Source organism: Gobio gobio (genome assembly GCF_949357685.1).
Source record: "Gobio gobio genome assembly, chromosome: 1".
Classification (NCBI taxonomy): Eukaryota; Metazoa; Chordata; class Actinopteri; order Cypriniformes; family Gobionidae; genus Gobio; species Gobio gobio.
In genome coordinates, this window is record NC_137097.1 from 66,169,874 (window position 1) to 66,188,762 (window position 18,889).

At 41.5% G+C, this 18,889-nt stretch overlaps 2 protein-coding genes across 6 annotated transcripts in view; one reads left to right on the forward strand and one right to left on the reverse strand.

The window, feature by feature from the left end:
* Positions 1 to 5,986: 5,986 nt before the first annotated feature.
* LOC307122840 (uncharacterized protein) lies at positions 5,987 to 17,095 on the reverse strand (the record flags this gene model as incomplete). Its single annotated transcript, XM_079811094.1, has 9 exons — positions 16,885 to 17,095; positions 10,229 to 10,279; positions 9,552 to 9,800; positions 8,611 to 9,237; positions 8,209 to 8,372; positions 7,812 to 8,032; positions 7,120 to 7,258; positions 6,218 to 6,306; positions 5,987 to 6,083 (listed from the first exon to the last, which is right to left on the reverse strand). Exons 2-9 carry the CDS (start codon positions 10,239 to 10,241, stop codon positions 5,987 to 5,989), a joined length of 1,599 nt encoding a protein of 532 aa, XP_079667220.1. The 5' UTR covers positions 10,242 to 10,279; positions 16,885 to 17,095.
* LOC307133315 (choline transporter-like protein 2) overlaps positions 12,550 to 18,889 on the forward strand; it is a 31,475-nt gene continuing 25,135 nt past the window's right edge. The window contains exon 1 of one of the 5 annotated variants that reach the window (XM_079828312.1): positions 12,550 to 12,738. In XM_079828312.1, the coding sequence (XP_079684438.1) occupies positions 12,711 to 12,738 (28 nt within the window). In that variant the 5' untranslated portion in view covers positions 12,550 to 12,710. Of the gene's footprint in view, positions 12,739 to 16,906; positions 17,259 to 18,889 lie in introns of those variants that run through there. The other 4 variants (XM_079828314.1, XM_079828310.1, XM_079828313.1 and 1 more) reach the window with 4 other exon arrangements.

An 18,889-nucleotide genomic window follows, 5' to 3' on the forward strand; every position in this document is an offset into this window, starting at 1 on the left:
GGGCACGCGGATCAGGTAGCGGAATGCGCTGGGCGGCGGCAACACGGATGGCGGTTAATTCTTCTTCCGTCCTGCCCTGGCGAGTGGCGAGATGTTCCACGATTTGTTGCTGGCGGATGCTCACCTCCATGAGGCGCTGCAACACTTCCTCCATCTTCGGGGAGCGAGCGCGCCGCTTCCGGGGTCCTGTCGTGCAGAAAAACAAACAAACAGAGAAGATCAGGATTTTGGTGCGGTGAACTTGTCGGTGATTCCTCACGCTTCTGCCCGCATTCTCCACCAATGTCACGGGGTGAGGAATCACACGACAAGGCAGGCTGAGTGAAAAAGGCCCCGGAGGGTGGATTTTATTACAGTGCACGTGAAACGGTGAAAACAGTCAGTGAGCCCGTGCGTGATGGCTGGTGATCCTTGTGCTCGGTGGTGCTCAATCCTCGTGAAAGTGGGTGTCCAAACGTGCTCCAGTGAAGTGGGCTGTCGGTCACTCGCTGCTTTCTGGGGGAGAACAACAAAGAGAGGTTAGTCCAGCAGTGCATTCAGCTCGAGACCAGAGTCTGTCTGTCTGCTCATCCATAGCTGCTTATATGCCTCCGGGCTGATGAGGTGCAGCTGTGACCGATCAGCCCATGGTGATGATGTGCAGGTGTGTTGTTGCCAGGGCGACGCTGATTCCTCTGGGTGGACTCGTCACAGTATAGACCGGACATAGACGGGCCAGGAATAATGAATGGCCAGATAATTCGAGCCGTATAAGGAATGTGCTATGACTTATACATTATTTAACCCAGACCGGACTTTTCGAGCCTTAAGGGGTTAAAACTGTACACAGCAAGAAGCCCAGCCTATAAGGCCGGGACATCTAAATTATAATCTGATAAAAGTGGACTGGGAGGCCCAGCCTGCCGCCGCACAGATATCATTCAGAGAAATGCCAATAGACCAAGCCCACGAAGAGGCCATGCCTCTAGTAGAATGGGCTTTGATGCCTAAAGGGCAGCTGAGATCTTTAGACTCATAAGCCAGCGAGATAGCATCTACTATCCATCGTGACAAGGTCTGCTTTGTAACCGCGCACCCTCGGGTGCGGCCGCCAAAGCATACAAAGAGCTGTTCAGTTGCCTAAGCAGCGGAACGCTCTATGTATATCCTCAGCGCTCTGACAGGACAGAGCAATTTAGCATATTCTTCATCTATCTGTGATGAAAGTGCTGAGAGTAAAATGACCTGTGCTCTGAACGGAGTTGAAAGCACTTAGGTACATATCCATGTCTTGGTTTGAGGACGACTTGAAGTTATTTGGCCCAATTCCAGACACGAAGGCGCTCACAGAGAGCGCGTGCAGATCACTCACTCGCTTAACTGACGCGATCGCCAGCAGAAAAGCGGTCTTTTAGTGACAGGAGCTTAAAGCTCACCGAATGCAGAGGCTCAAATGCAGAGCTCTTCATGACATCCAAGACCCTGGGCAAGTCCCATATAGGGACTGAAGGGGGGCGAGGTGGGTGAAGCCTTCTAGCCCCTTTAAGGAAGCGAACAATGTTAGTCCGTTCACTTGAATGTGATACGCTGCTAAAGCAGCCAAATAATATTGAGCGTGGAGGGGGAATGACCCGCGTCCAGAAGCTCTTGTAAAAATGTAAGCACTTCTGACACTTCACAATCATGTGGGGTCAGACTTCGTGCTTTACACCAGTCTGACAAGACTGACTATTTGTCTGAATAGAGCCACCTGGTCGCGGGGGCTCTAGCTTCAGAAATAGTATTCAATACATTTTCAGAGAGGTTCTCATGTACCCGCTGATGGGCCAGACATGAAGCGCCCATAGATCGACGGCAGATCTGGAGGATGCCAGATCTGCCGTCCCGCCTGCATAAGGAGGTCTCTCCTCAGCGGGACCGGCCACGAATCTGTATTCGACATCTGACTCAGTAGTGAGAACCAAGGTTGATTTCTCCAAAGCGGGGCTATTAAAGCACAACGCATCTGCTCTCCCTGATCCTCTCTATGACCTGAGGTAACATTGAGATTGGGGGAAAAGCATAAAGAGGAAGGTTGGGCCATTCGTGGGCCAACACATCCTTGTGCTTGGAGAATTATATTCGGCATTGAGCATAGTCTTGTGAGGCGAAAAGATCCACTTTTGTCTCTCCAAAACTGCCCCAATTGTCTGAATTGCACCTGGACAGCATGTCCGGACCCAAATTCAGAATGCCTGGCACATGAGTCGCTCTCAGCGAGCTCAGAATGTGCTCTGCCCATGTTAGGACTTCTTCCGCCATTGTGTGCAGATAGGTAGATTTCAGACCGCCTTGGCGATTTATATAGGCTACCACCGACCTGCTGTCCGTTCGGACCAGGACATGGTGGTGCTTTATGTACGGAAGGAAAGCTCTTAGCGATAGCGTGACCGCTTTCATCTCTAGACAGTTTAAGTAAAGGCTCCTCTCCGAGTCTGACCAGAGACCGGAGACTGGCCTGCCCTCGTGAAAGGCTCCCCAACCTAGGTTGGATGCATCTGTCGAGATAACTTTCCACTTCGTGACAGTGCCCAAACTCACGCCCGTCTGGTACCAGACGGGATTTTTTCAAGGAGCCAGAGCCAACACGTAGCTGTGGTCTATCTTGATTTGCAATCGGCCCGAGAGCCATGCGTGAGCTGGAACGCGGCGATTCAGCCAGTGCTGTAGGGGGCGCATGTGTAACAGACCTAGTCTGAGAACTAGCGCCGCCGAGGCCATGAGACCCAGCATCCTCTGAAAGTGTTTGAGAGGAATGCGTGCACCGGACCTGAGGGAAACCACTCGGTCCTGAACAGAGAGCGCGTGCTGTGACGTCAGTTGTAAACGTGCCGGGAGCCAGAGATAGACCAAAAGGTAGCACCTTGTATTGGTATACTTTCCCCTCGAAGGCGAATCTCAAGAATGGCCTGTGATGAGGGGCTATTTGTATGTGGAAAAAGGCATCCTCTAGATCCACAGTGAAAACCAATCTCCCGGGCGAATGTGCGCGAGGATTTGTTTCATTCTCAACATTCTGGACGGGCGCTTCATAAGGGCTTCGTTCAGATGTCTGAAATCTAGAATGGCCTGAGACCACCACCCTTCTTGTGGCACAATGAAGTAGCGACTGTAAAAGCCTGACTCGCTCTGTGAGGGGTGCACGGTTTCCACCGCTCCCTTATCTAACAGTTTGATATTTCGGTTCGAAGCACGTGACTCATGTCGCTTCTCACCGCTGTCTCTACCACAGTGCGAAGCACGGTGGTCTGTGAGCGAACTGTAGCGAGTAACCTTGTTATCAAAGCCAAGGGTTGAATTAATTTGTGGTGCAGGTCACTGAGTAACAGGGACCTGTTAGCCCGGTTGCATTGTGCTAGTAGCACTGTGAGAGGCGGCGTGCACTGAATGGTGACGCACGCCTTATTTGGGTCGCCGTGGAAGTGGCGCTTACCAAGGGGATTGTGTTTGTGTACAGAAGAGCACGTTGCTCACGGGCTCATAAACTGTGGAAATAGTGTTCCCAGCCGCCTGAGTGCAGGGGGCCGGAGAACGCAGAATAGCGGCGAACGCTTTAATTGTGTCGCCGGGGAAATGGTGCATGTGCACAGGCGAGCACATTTGTTTGCGGGCTCGTCGATTGTGGGAATGATGTTTCCAGCCGCCTGAGTGCAGGGAGCTGGGGAACATAGGGAAGTGCTTGAGTGTAGGGATACAACTTTGAAGTTGGCACCTGCCTACAGATGAACTCGTAACACTGTGTTAAGATAGTGTTACTGTAAAATGGACGCATTCTTGCGGATTAGTCCACGTGCACGTTAGCGGCAGGGCTAATGGATAACGCGTGCTCTGCAGGCGCGGGTCTGCCTAGCCACTAGCAAAGCTCTGATTCATTGTAAATATTGTGTGGTGGCACGCACTGTATAATGGGCGCCACTACATAGAGTAATCGCGGCGTACGCCAGCGAGCGAATTCATAGAGGTAACGCATAACAGCGTCAATGTGCAACCAAGCATGTTTGACCACAGGCTAGGTATTACAATATTACATCTCCAGTCACCTGAACTAAGGGAACTGGGAGAATATCAGGTTTATTGAGTGATTTTGTGGCACTGAATTAACAGTGCTTATGCAGGAGTGCACACTATGTAGTGGACACATTACCTACAGTGTTGAACCAATCCAGCCGCCTGAATAGGGGGACTGGGAGAAGTGATATTGAGGAAAAAAAAAAAGGCGCAAGCTTGGCAGCCTTTTTATGACACCGTATGCTCTAGACGGAGAGCGCGTGTTATGACGCGCTCTTGTCAGCGAATGTGCGCTGTGCAGAGAGCGCGCGCTGCCATATAAGGCTGTTTACCTTTGGCAGCAAGCGCGCGCTGCAGCGAGAACGGCTGTGACGTAAGCGCGTTCTCGATATATCCAGCAGCCTGAGTTCGCATGCTCCTCTAGCATTCTCTGCCCGCGGCATATCAGGGCGGTGGAGCGAGAGAGAAGGAAGAATGAGGAGAGCTTATGTTGAGTTCACTCGTGTGCAGAAGTGCACATCTTCCATTCGCGGCGCTATCCGCGTGGCGGCAGTATCACATTCTCTGTCAGCGGCCATTTCAGGGCGACGGAAGTAGAGAAGAAGCGAGTGAAAAGCCCCGAATGCCTGCGGCGCCATTAGCACGGCGGGAATAACATTCTCTGTCCACGGCCATTTTAGAGCGGCGGAGGAGAGAGAGGGAGGCGCGTGGAGAGCTCCATATGTCCGCGGCGTCATCAACGCAGCGAGGATATAACATTCTCGGTCCGCGGCGCGTTTCAGTGCGACGGAATGAGAGAAAGGGAGAGCTCTTTATGTCCGCAGCAGGGATATAACTTCCTCTGTCCACAGCCATTATAGAGCGGTGGAGATGAGAGAGGAAGGAGTGAAACTCTGTATGTCCGCGGCGTCATCAGCGCGGCGGGGAAAACCTTCTCCGTCCGCGGTGCTTCTCAGCGCGACGGAACGAGAGAAAGGGAGAGCTCCGTATGCCCGCGGCGCCATAGCGCGGCGGGAGGTATCACATTCTCTGTCCGCGCCGCATTTCAGCGCGACGGAACGAGAGAAGAGGAGCGCTCCGTCTGTCCTCGGCTTTATTTGAAGCGTCGGAGGACCAATGTTCTCTGTTCGCGGCGTAAACACGCGGCGAACACGAGAGAAGAGAGGTGGAGAGCTAGAAGCTCTTAGAAGTGCCGTTGGCAGCAACGCACACATCATATACACACATATACATAGTATAAAGGATATTTTAACGCCGGATGGCTCAGCTGGAACAGCAGGCGGCTGAAGGCGGAGACCAGGTTGGAATCCGTCGTCCTCAGGGCTGCAGGGAATTCCACTGGATGCGTGTCGGCGGCGGGCTTCGATCCGGAGCTCATGATTGCAAGTCGCTGAAGAAGAATTAATCTGACTAACCTTGCGAGACAGGGTCTTATATACCCTTGGCTATGCAAATTCTGTTGCCCCTTGTGGCGGGAGATTAGAAGGACCTGATTGGTCCGTCCCGCCCCACGGTCTCGCCATAGGTTGCTGCAGTTGCAGCGGCACAGCCAATCAGCACGCAGCTGCTTCCTGCTGAGAGTTGTGCAGCTGCACTGCGTGTACATGGTATTTTTGGATAAAAATTTGCTTCAATATCTCGAGGAAAGGAATTCCCCCATAGCGTTTTAGCAAAACGCAATACGAGAGTACTCTCGTAAGGGAACAACATTTATGGGACAGTTCAAGTCAGATTTTGTTGCTGATTTGAAATATGTAATTTAATTGTGAGTTTGGCAAGCAGTTTTTGAGATTTCAAGATTCCCCTATTCAAATAAATAGGACTTGTTTTGGATACCCGAAATAACTGTCCGGAGGCGTTGCAAATATGGCCGCCAAGTAAAAAGAATTTCCTTGAAAGGGACTTTGGTGCAAAGCAGTGGAAGTGGCTATAGGTGTCTACATCCAATTTCTCAGCCTCTTCAAAATTCCCAGCCCATGTCAATAGCCAACCGGTGTACACAGATGAGGAAATCTGGGAACTCATCAATCATATTCTCTGAGTAGAAGAGTTCTTTCCTATTGGAAACAAACCAGAAAAGTCAAATCTTACAATATAGCATATACAATAAAAAATAATACAAATATCATATATAGAAACTTCTGTAAAACAATAAAAATGTATGCAGAAACTACCATTTTTATGTACTTACTGATGTCCCAGTGCATTGCGCAAATACCGTAATAGGCCAAGTAAGTCATTGGGAAGACTTTTGCCGATTTTTGTCCATGTCTTGGGAGCCTGCAAATACAAAGCTGGAGTCTTACACCAAGAAATCTCAGTACAAGAAATAATGACAGCAAATATCCATAAGAATAAGTTTTTATAATCCTTTACTGTGTTATAGTGAATATTGCAGTATTTATTAAAATGATTGATCTGTGCACATTATTTTTTTTACTTAATGTGCCTCATAATCTTTAATCGAAATAACTTCCCCTCCCTCTCACAGCTCATCTCTTCTCTTCTCATCTCTGATGACGTTTACTGGCACGAGGGCGGGACATCCTGTCACTCACATGAGATCCACCAATAGCAAACCACAACCATCCAATCAACTCCCCATGGACAAAATCAAGTCCCGCCCTACATTTATTCTTGTTCGAGAAGCTGTTTCACTCGGATATATGTTACAAAAGGGAAGAAAAGACTATCGCAACTTCCGTTTCATGTCGATGCATTTTTATGTTGCATGATTTATGAGGGCATAATTAATTAATGATTAAGGAATTTGCAAGACGCACATACTTTGACAAACAACAAAAGAAATGGGAAGAGTTTCCTCTCCCTTTAAACATTGATGAGCCAGGTGTTTATTTTGCTATCCTAAATATGCTTGATTATATGGTTAGTTACATTTTATTTGACATTGTTTTTTGCCTCTGTCCAATCAGAACAGAGCTACAAACTCAATTTGAAGTCACTGCCTACAAGTTGAGAATTACTCATCTAGTTTGCTGTGCTGTTAATGGTACACACCCTTAACTGAACCAAACATTTTGGCAAGGAGAGGAAAACACATCTCTTATGTTTGGTGAAGAAGTCTTTACTCACTTTTGACTTCCAATCAAAAAAGGATTTTTCCTTTGTGTTGTTTTTCTGTACAGTGTCATAAAGCTTTGTACTGCTTTCATAGTTCTGGTATTCCTGGACATCCCTTTCATTGCCCAGATTGTGAAGGACGTCCTTTATCCTGAAGGAAAAAGTGTCCACATCAATTCTACACATTGATCTAATCCTACTTTCAGGGGAAAAAAGCTGGTGCATATATGAGAGCTAGTCAGGCAATTTATGATTGGAGGATTTACCTGACACAGTTTTACTCTTATTAATATGATGATATAGCAATTTACTCTTACTAACAGGCAGCAAAGCAGCAAAGTGTAGAGACGTCTCAAGGAGGGACATAATTGTTGCAGATAGATGGACACCAAGATAAAGAGCACAAAGATTAGAAACAAGATCCTGCAAGTGTCTCAGTATGAGAGGAGAGTCGACGAGCAACCTTTGCCATAGTATCAGGCAAAACCAGCAACTGAAATACTGGAAATAAACACACAAGGGAAGCAAGAAGTAAAGGAGTAAAAGGATGCAGTGGAAGACTAGTCAGAAGATACATCATTATAATAAGTATAATAGTGCAAATCCACCATACAGTGTCATTTATCTGTCACTGTCAGTAGTGAAAAGCAAGAATAAGCAGCAAAGGATTTCTTCCTAAGCATCAAACATTAATTATGATTTACCTTTTATCATCCCAGAAATAAGGGTGATCTAAGACCTTGTCAACCGTTGGTCTCTTATCTTGGTCTTTATTGATCATCCATTCTACGAGATCCGTTGCTTTTTTGTCACACACACCGTCAAGAGAATATTCCCCTTTAAAAATGTTCCCCTCACGGAACATGGGATCTCCAAATGGATGTTTGCCATCAGAGAGGATGTAAAAAGTTAACATCCCCGCAACCTACAATAAATGGGTAAAAACGGTTATCTAACAGGGAAAACTGCACAATGCTAACCACTGGACATGATTAGAGTTGAAAAGGTGCAAGAAATCATGATTTCTAATAATCAAATCCTCTCTTAGCTAGATGGTCTCATGTTAGCATGACTGCAGTGGGTTTATGTTACTTCACAAACCTGGATATCTGAGCTCTTTTTGTAACGGGCCTTTCCGGTCTGATTCACGATCTCCGTTGCCTCCCAGCCTTGTGTTCCAGCTCTGTCAGTACACGCTGTCGTTTTTCCGTCCTCCAGTTTGCGACTGATACCAAAGTCAGCCAGCCTTGCCGTTTTTTCTGTATCTAATAGGAATATATTAGTTTTGAATACATTGAATAAAAGTTAAATTCTGTCATTACTTACTCTCCCTCATGTCATTCCAAACATTTATTGCATTTTTTCATCTGTGGATTTTTGTCTCTCCTCTAAAGTGCATGATGGTGAATAAATGATGACAATATTTGGGCGAGCTATCGCTTTAAAGTAAAAGTCAACCGTATGTAGAATAATTTATATTATTCAGAGAAATTATATTTGTACCTATCAAAAGATTTCGGGGCTTTATGTCACGGTGTATCACTCTAGCACAGTGAAGAACTTGAAGGCCAAGAAGCATCTCCTTCACTATTTTCCTCAAAGCGTCCTCTTTGTCCTTTTGTTCCTGCCGACGGAGATCTTCCATGTAGCCCACTAGATCATATTCACAAAGCTGGTTTGCAAGATAGTAAAAATCTTTACCCACTGCAAAGGTCACATACCTGACGATATACTTGCTCTCAAGCTTCAGATCTTGCAAATGCTTCACTTCATTTTCAAAGTCTTTGTTGTTCTTTGGGTTCTTTGTTATTAGTTTAATGGCCACCTCAATGCCATCTTCAGCCAAGCCAATATATACCTGTGTGCCACTTCCTCCACAGCCAATCATGTACTTCTCATCTTTATAAAAGTGGAGATTCCCTACGGTTTCGATGTCAGGCTCTTTCAGCAGCTCCTCTAGTTTTGTATTATGTCTTTTGGAGGATTTGGTCCACCTGGTGATTTTTTTCCCCTCAGTCTTTTGTTTGATAGTTTGCACTTGAACTGCTTCTGCATTTTGAGGGTGAGATTCTTTTTCTATTAGTTCTGATGAGCTCTGTGCCGAAGGCCCTGGAATCCCTTGTTGAACTCCTACGGAAAATATAAATGATATAAGAAAATATATAAGACCAAGAGCATTCATGTTCCAAATGTTTTTCCAATGTTTCTTTAATTTAAGTTTAAAGTTGCATATCTCAATTGCACAACAGAGCATAATGAAGGACTTGTTGACAATGGAATTATGCAAACTTAATTTAAGTAGCATAAACATATGCAAATATGACATATGACAAAAAAACATCCATTCAGCGTTAGAATCTGTGCCACAGCCAGTTGGGTTTTGGCTTGTATGTGTTTAGTATTGTTGCCTCGTTAAATGTTTAGTATTTTCTAATCTCTCTCACCTTGTTCAAGCTCTTCAACCAGGAAACGCTCCTCGTCTTTAAGCACATTGTAAAAAGCAGATTTTGCTTTGTAAGAGTTTAGAGCCTCAAGGAGCTCTCTCATTTTATCCATATTTGTAGAGGCTTTCCAAATCTTTGAGTATGTTTCCTCCTTAATTATTTCAACAGGTATCAGTTGATCAGCAATGGCCATCACAGCGGTAACCCTCTGGATGAGTTCTGCACGGTGACGGTCCACAAATTGAGCATCTGAAAAACAAATGACAATTAAACCAGAATATTTCCCAATATGCAATGTGAGTAATACTGCAGAAACTGAGTTTAAGAGTCGTGTTGCCTGCGCATAGAATCTGTGCTACGGCCAGTTGAGTTTTAATTGGAAGCTTGATTCTGCCACGGAATAAAAAATTAAAAAAGATAGCTTGCGAGTTTATATCTCACAATTCCCGAAAAAAAAAAAAAAGAAGTTAGAATTGTGAGATATGAAAATCACAATTCTGCAATTGCAAGTCTTGATATTGCAATTCTGACTTTGTTTCTCAATAATTCAGAATTGTTGTAGATCAGTTTTATGCATCAGAGTGTGAGATAATGCAGAATGTTGTGTAATGTATGAACTACGTTTGTATTTGCTAGTCTGTGGTGGACATGAGTTGGAGTGTCACTTTCAAACTTACTCAGCTTCTCCATTGTTTTCGTTTAATGGCTGATAAACACGTCTTGAAAACCTAATCAAAAAGATGAAAGCAATGAAGACAGAAGTAACATCTTGATTAGAATATACAGCAAGTCTATACGCAATTAAGATACCATCATTATTCAAACCTCATGAACACATGCTTGTGCAACTCGCTAAACGTGTGGCATTTGCTGACAGGCAAAACTAGTTTAAATTTTATGTATTATATTAAGTAGTCATAATAAATATTAAAAAATGATTAGTAGTAACATAAATTATAATATAATATGTTAAGCAATTGGTCTTTGGTGCTCACCGCACAGGCAAATGGGTAGTCCAACTCCACCTCTGTGGATCTAAGGGGTGGGGCTTAACCTAAAACATATCTAGGGGGAGCTGGATGTGTATGGCAAGCCTTTTTAGCACATACAACTATGAGTTGACTATCCATAAATATATTTTGGATAGTCATAAATTTATTTTGACGAGTCATAATTATAATTTGACTAGTCAGAATGATATTTAGAGATATCTGCAATTATAATTGCACTAGTAATAAATCTGATTCGAGATATCTCTAAATACTAGGGCTGCACGATTAATCGAAATCGAACCGCAATCGCGATTTGGCTTATGTGCGATTATGAAAGCACAAAGGCTGCGATTTTAATGAAATAAATATATTTCTGTGATCAGGAGTAAACGCTGCTCAATCTCTGAAAGCACTGCGAGTTTGACTCGCTTACGTTTGCGTTTGAAAAAGCAACACGCGTCAAACATCTTAGTAATGTGAAGAGTTCATAAACCTGTTGTCCAACAAAATACGTTTAATGACATGTTTTAACTCACTTCATATAGTCAGTCGAGCTGATGTGGCTTCTTATCACAGGATGTCAATCAGCACTGAATACTTTATTATTATGAAAATACCCGAGAAGGCTTGAAGAACTCAATACACCATAACTTGTCACAGAAGTATTATCTTTATGTTAAATCAGTCAAAGCGTTTCTATCTTCGGATTTCCCACAGGGAGTTTCTGCTCGAGGGCGCCCTCTGGCCTCCAGTATGAACCAAGGTCTGAGTCCTTCGTTCGAAAGATATGCCATATACAGGAAAGGATGCATACGAGTAGACTTCGCGCACTTAGCGTTCTCAAATCACCCACAATCCTATGCGCGCAGCTTTGCTATCTTGTTCAAAAAATACAAAATATCGGACGTTGGCGGAGTGTTAACGGGGCAATATGCTTTCAAGTGTAAGTATTTACGTTACCAAACATTAGTTATAACCGTAGTAAATGTAAGTAAAGTTTAACTTTTAAATGCCAGTACAAATTACAACCGTTATACAAATTACGTTATTGATGGCTAACGGACCTTTTCACTGACGTAATGAGGCTGACGCGCACTTGCTAGCCTGTTCCATTTACCTGTTCTCCGAAATGCTAAAGAGGAGCCTCGCCTAGCCTCTAAAGGAAGTGACTTGGAAGGACCAGTCCTGCAGAGGAAGGATCCTTGACATTGAGAAACACCTAACGTGACGTCAGTGAAAAGGTCCGTTAGCCATCAATAACGTCATTTGTATAACACCCCGCCAACGTCCGATATTTGAGAAACGCCTCTAGTATGACTAGTCAAAATAGCATTGCAGATATCCCGGATGTATATTATGACTAGTCATATTCACATTGTATATATCCCGGATGTAGTCATGTTCACATTGTAGATATCTTAAATTCATAATGACTAGTAATAGTTTTGATTAGTACCCCTGGCTGTACTAATCAAAACTAAATTATGACTAATACAGCCAGGGGTATTGCAAATTAGGCTTGCCAAAGTATGTGAAGCTCCTCCACCCATTGGCTCTGCAGTGAGAAACCTCCCTTCAAAGAAAAATTACCCGGGAAAAAGTTAATATTTTTTATAGCCTACAAGGAATACACAAACACTAGGACGGCTTATCCATCAGCAATTATAAAATAACTGCACGTCGTTAAAAATTAAAAAGACATTATAAGCAATCTTGTTGAACTTTTCTCCTCACATGAAACACAGGACGTTATTTAATGCTCCGAATCGCGAACGAGTTGTTCTTTTGAATCGGATCTTTTCCTTTGTTATGATTCGTTCGAACCGATCGCGCACAAAAAAAATCACCTGTGTGACCCAAACAATTCATAATAAGTCATAACCCATCAGTCTTCCGTGCTGTTATGTATGTTATGCCGCACTTCCCACTAGTTTGAATATATATTTGAATATGTATGATACAGAACAAGATTCTACTGGTCTTTCAACTCCCCTTGTCAGAGGAGCAGAAAGCCCAGTGATTGGTTAAAGGAACTGCCAATCAAATCCCTCGTTCATGTAAGGATTCGCTGGTCTATACTCCAGTTTGATGTGAACTGAAACGCATGATCACTAGGTATAGTTCACCAGTTTGTACACACACATACACACACACGCGTTAACCTGAAATGGATATGGAAGAGAAGCCGAAATATGGCAAGTTTATTTCGGTTTTATATTTGCTGATGTTTGTTGTGAAAATGTGTGGTTTGGTGATATTACGAGTCCAAATAACGCTACCAAACAGAAAGTGAAATTAATTTTTAATAACTTCGCCACCGCTAATAATATGATCTGTTACATCTTTTGACTCTATTTGCCGTGTTAAGGTGGAAAAACAGTTGTGTTATGTGTGTTAAAGCTGTTGTGTTAGGAAGGCAACGCCTAAAATCGCCGTTATTTAACGTTCCCATGTCAAGAGTACAATTTGGGATTTGCTTCCTTTTGTTATGTATAGTGATTTTTTTCTTACTCCTAACAGTCATATTTCTAAACATTGTGGCTTTTGTCTCTAATTTTAGCAGCTGACTCATTTGTAGTGAAAATTTGGATGTTGACCAAATAAATGCTGTACTTTTGGCTTTCCATCACATTATGTTTGTTGTATTTGGCAGCATGGCTGCACTAATAGTGTGCATGTTTGTTTATACATTAATTTAATAGTTGCACATGTGAAAACAGTAGATTTTATTATTATAAAACTGGAAATAGACGGTGGGTGTGTTTATTGTAACATACATAGCTTTGTTTCCAGCTTATGTAAAAGCAAATACTGTGTAAAGTTGAAACTACATACAGATATATGAAACTACAATGCTGTTGTGTGCATGAACACATCTCCTTGGACACGACATGGACACCAATGAAAGGGTCAATTGTGGTTGTTCTAATAGTTTGCATATGGTTTTTGTCATGGATTTCAGTTGGAAACCCTTTAAAGCAATGCTGCTTTTACAAGAACATTGTTGCTTGTCAATTAGGCCAGAAAACAGTATATGAAACAATTTGCAAAACTTGCTTTTAATATTCTGGTTTTACTCGTGTATATATTCTTGTAAAGTATAGCTGGTAACCAAAGTCATAGAGAGCACACAGTCTGCTCTCATGAGTTGGAGTGCATGTACCAGTAATTATATAGGATGGCGCTTTTTAAAGATATAAAATAAGGCGTTTACCTTTTAATTTTAAACTTGCACGTCCTTCTGAGCTATACTTATGTGCTATTTCTGCTGTTGAGGGACTGAGTTCGACTGCAGCTGTTTCAAATTAGGGAAGGGATAACTTTTACATTAATTTCCTTATGAATAAAACCATTGAGTAGCTACTTCTATATTATTATATTAATTTTATTAGTTAAATAGATCATTTACTTTGCAAAAACCAATTTCCCTGGTTCTAAAAATAAAAATGGGCATTGAAATAAAATATAAATGAACATTTGTACATCAGACCTATACAGTCTTCATGTCTTTTGCTGTAAGGCTATACTTGTCCACTTGCATTTAGTAGTTGATTCCTGTTATAGTCATGTTAACATGATGTAATGATTAATCACAGTGTTTCACTGAGAACTTGAGAGGAAAGCCTGCATTTATCTGAGCGCAAAGTGTTTCGTTTCCTCATTAGCCAGGCGACAGGAAAAGACTGATATAAACTGGCATGGCCTCTTGGATCCTTGACATTTTTCTCACTGTTCATAATTGTGAGTTGACTTTTGAAATGTCTGAAATGAGCTTCATTTACAGTAATAGTCAGACTTCTTGTGATCACATCCGGTCGAGGGAATGAACTGTTGATAGCAGCTTCCCATCCATTAGTCATTTAAAAAAATGGAAGTGCTATTGATTTGATGTCTTCCTTTACTCATTTAAGTACAGTGTTTATTTTTTATTTTTTATGGGCAATGACTATTTTGGACATTACTGGTCATGTGGACATTGTTTCTCAGTATGTTTCAGTCCTTATTGCACTTTTCTCTGATTTGAAATCTTTAAAATGGAGCTATATTAGTGAATAAAGATTATTGGCAGTTTCACATTGAAAATCGTGCTTAAAAACACACAATTAACTTTAATTTTTGTGAGCAAACACAAAGTTTATTGGGGGGCATTGACATTGAAATGATTCACGCTTAAGAAAAAGAGTATTGTATAGGCCCTAATGTATTTTTTTTTCTGATATTAAAAATGCTTTAAACAGGGCTATTACAATTAACTAAAATCCTATAGCATGTTTGTCACTTGAAATAAAATATGTATTTTTTTTAAAAAGTCAAACTTATTCAAAATTTTAATACAAACTTTATTAGTATCTCAGTTATACTAAAACAACTCCTTTATACATTTTCCTCAGATTTGGCAACTTGCAGTTACAATTAGTGTTAGACCGATATTTGCGAGATTAAGTTAAGTGCACCTAAGCATTAAATGATTAGGTTGTAAATAGTTTTAAAAGTATAAAAGTTTTAAGTATAGTACAGTCAGTGTGCACTTTATTATGATGCTTGCTTGTTGATACTGTGTGCAATAGTGTAATTATTTTATTTATGCTTAAATATTTATTTTCAGAATTTAGTTTCACCACTGAACTCTTTTTTTCTTGTTCTACCTCCCCTGTTTTTACTATTTGTTAAATATTGTTTTTTTTAGTTCAATAAATGTTCCTTTTTTAAATTTTAAATTGTTATCATCACGATCCTTGTGTCATTTTTATGATGTAAATTGAGGGAGCAAAAGCAGTATCGGCTCCAAATATCGGCTCCAGAAAATCGGCAGCCCGCATCGGTCATCGGTCATCGGCTAAGGCTGATGAAAAAGAATCGGTATCGGCATCGGCACTAAAAAATCCATATCGGTCGATCCTTAGTTACAATGACAAATTGTTAGTTTTGATTTAATTTTTATTGATTTGATATGAGTTTTCACTTTCTATTTTGTCTGATTCTAAGCATATTTTTGCCAAAACGTCTATCACTTTAATGAAATGACATTACTAGCTCTAAGTAATTACATTATATCAGCATGAGTGGAGATGCACATAAGCAGGTACGACTAGATATTGTGAAACCAAGGGAAAGCTTTACTTTTAACCTCTTAAACTCTGTGGACCCTTTACAGGGTGTCATTTTGGTGTCATTATACAGGTAACTCTTTGAAGTTACTTAAACCACTGCTAAAAGTGATGACATGTAAGTATATGTTGTAAGTATATCACTGCTAAAAGTGATAAACAAGTATATGTTGTCTGATCTGTAATACCCCCTCCCTCATGGGGTTAGGAATGACGTTTCTGGGTCCAAGCCTCAACTCGTTTCACTTGAGAATGCCATTGACGGCCGTTTATGAGCACTATTTATTCATATTAAAAATCAAACATTTTAAAAAGTTAAATATTTTACATACTTACAGTCTACACAACAGTCTCTGTGCTCACAGCGTCAGTTTAACTATTTATAAAAGATGAATCACTGTCTGGCTATAAATATTATAGTATATGTTGTGTGTGATATTAAACATATTAAATATTTAAAAAAAAAAAACAGACAAACAAAATGGGCGTTTTGGATTTTTGAAAGTGTATATCTCAGGCCCTGTGTGCTCTAGCACCCTGTATATGTCAGCAAACCAGCATATGTCAAAAAACACTGGAAAAAATCATTTAATGATACTGGGATATTGCATTTATACACTATATATTGGTATGGAGGGGGGGGGGGGGGTGTCCTCCCTTCAGATAATTTGAATAAATCTTGCATACATGATACAGACAATCTTTTTTCCAGTATTTTCTGGAATGTAGTGAAAACAGCCAAAACTCTCTGCAGGGTGCTAGAGCACACAGGGCCTGAGTTACACACTTTCAAAACTGAATTTATAACCAAACATTTTTGTATTATTTGTTATTAAAAAAGGGTTATTACAGCTCAGACAACATATACTTGCATGTTTATCACTTTTAGCTGGTGTTCTATGTAACTTTAAAGGGTTTCCTTTAAAATGACACCCAAAATTGTGTAGAGACCACTGTATGTGGGTATGGGAAGCTTTTCAATTTGGGTAGGCCAAATCCAGCCGGAAATCCCAAAAATGGTCCCAAAGCTTAAGTGGTTAACACCTTTTGATTTACCACCTTTGATTTCACACACTGATAAACTTACACCGAAAGCAGTCATTTTTTTGTGGCCTAAAAAAAAAAATCACTCAGGCTGGTAATGGTTCAAGAGATACTTGCGTGATAAAGTTGCTTTGCAAAAGCGTCTACAGGACAAAATGAATCTTAATAGAGTCGAACGGGTGTCATTACCGTCACGCCCAGCTCCAATCCCTCCTGATGTTAGAGACCCAAAACTGCTCCGTTTAGTCCTTCAGAGACAAAAGGACAAGAAATCTTAAAAAAACAGTTCAGAAAGGACACAAAAAGACAAGTTTAGAAAGATCAAATGAGAGAAATTCAATATTTTCTTGTTTGAAAAGGGGGTGTTTTCTTTCAGCATAAACCTGTTCAAGACTGGTTCAACCAGTTTTCAACAGCAGCAAGTTTTTTCCCGCTTGAAATCAGGAAGTTAAAGTCAGATAGTGGGACGTTATCCTAGACTTGCCGTGAAGGAATATTAGATCATCCGATAGAGCTACTGAACGTCAATATGCCTGCAGAGGAAGGTGCTTACAAAAAAAGCGGTAAAGTAACTTCATGGTATCTCCTCTTGTGTGCATGTGTTTTTGGTTTCGACATGAGGGCAAACCCTTTGAAGCTCTCTTTGAGTAGCTTACCACAAGTAAAGTTGTGCTATTATGTTTTCTTACATGAGTAATGATAAAGATGGGAGTGTTTAGCTTGATCCACATCTTTTCTGTGCAGTCAGCCTGGTTTTTATGTCTAGATGTTGCTTCAAATGGTGGTTTTCCATAACGTGGGATGTTTCGGTGACTCTCACTCTCAGAAAGAAAGGTACAGAAGCGGTCACTTGGGACGTACCCTTTCAAAAGGTACACCTTTTTACACTATTTACCCCCCTAAAGGATGCACATTAGTACCTTAAAGGTACATATTAGTACCTTTTGAAAGGGTACTGTCCCAGAGGCCGCTTTTGCACTTTCTTTCTGAGAGTGCTTTGGGACTTTTTAGAGTTTGTGTTCCTCCTGAAGCTGCTCTAATGGCACTACTGTTGGCTTTTATGCCATTATATTCGTTTGCATTCATTCAGTGCATTGGTAGAAGTGTGTTAACACTGCATTAGAGTCATACTAGGCCTTTGTCCATCTTCACAATACCCTGGTCTGCCTGGGAACTGAAGCACTCAGTCTTTGCATGTCTGTCTCAGAGGGTGTGGATGTTTACAGATGCCACAGCAGAAATTCCCATGGCAGTATCTTCCCTTTAAGTGGTGGGGGTTTGCCTACATTTTAGCAAACCACAGCAGTTGTTTTCTTTCTAGGATTAAAAAAAAAACATGGTAATGATAAGCTAACTTAATATAAAACAAATTATATTATTAACAACTAAGGCTATAAGTATTCAAGGCACTTACTACTACTACTATTAAAGAAAAAAACTCTCTCTTTGTTTGTGCATTTCACCTTTGCTTTGCTAATCTAGCGTGTACTAAACTTGGCATTGTGTACTATGAATATTGTTGGCTCTTATGAATTTTGTTTTGTGCCGTTTCTAATTTTGCATAAAAGCGTCTACTAATGTAAATGTAGTGCATTGTCATTTTACTTGTTGCATTTAAGTGTTGTTTATTCAAATGTGTAAGTTATTATGCATGTTTTTTTGAGACATAAACTGAGCAGATTTCTTTTTGTTCCAGTACACAAGACATTTTCACAAAGTAAAAGGAAATATTCTACCAGTGTTTTCCACACGAGAGCTCTGTGGTTGGCGAAGAGCATTTGCACATCTGTTCTTGGTTTACTGCAGATCACATGATGGAAGTACTGTGGCCTCAAAAAGTACAGTATTTGGACACGTAAAACTATCTGAACGTAATTATATTGGATCCAAAATGATCAAAGCAAGTGGCTACCGCTTTTCTCAAAATTACTTAGTTCACTTTTTTAAGCCATTATTGCATTGAAAAGGAACAGGAACTGCAGGGTTGCCAACTCTCACGCATTTGGTGTGAGACACGCTTTCAGACTCTCACTCTGACTAAGTAAATCTCACACCAAATTGAAAAACAGAGTTGCGACATGCTTTGATTTTGTCGGCCTCGCCACCACACGGTCACGTGGTTCATTTCGCTCTCAGTAGTTCCAAACAACCCAGCGCTGTCAATACATTTGAATGGCTTTAAGCAGGATAGACA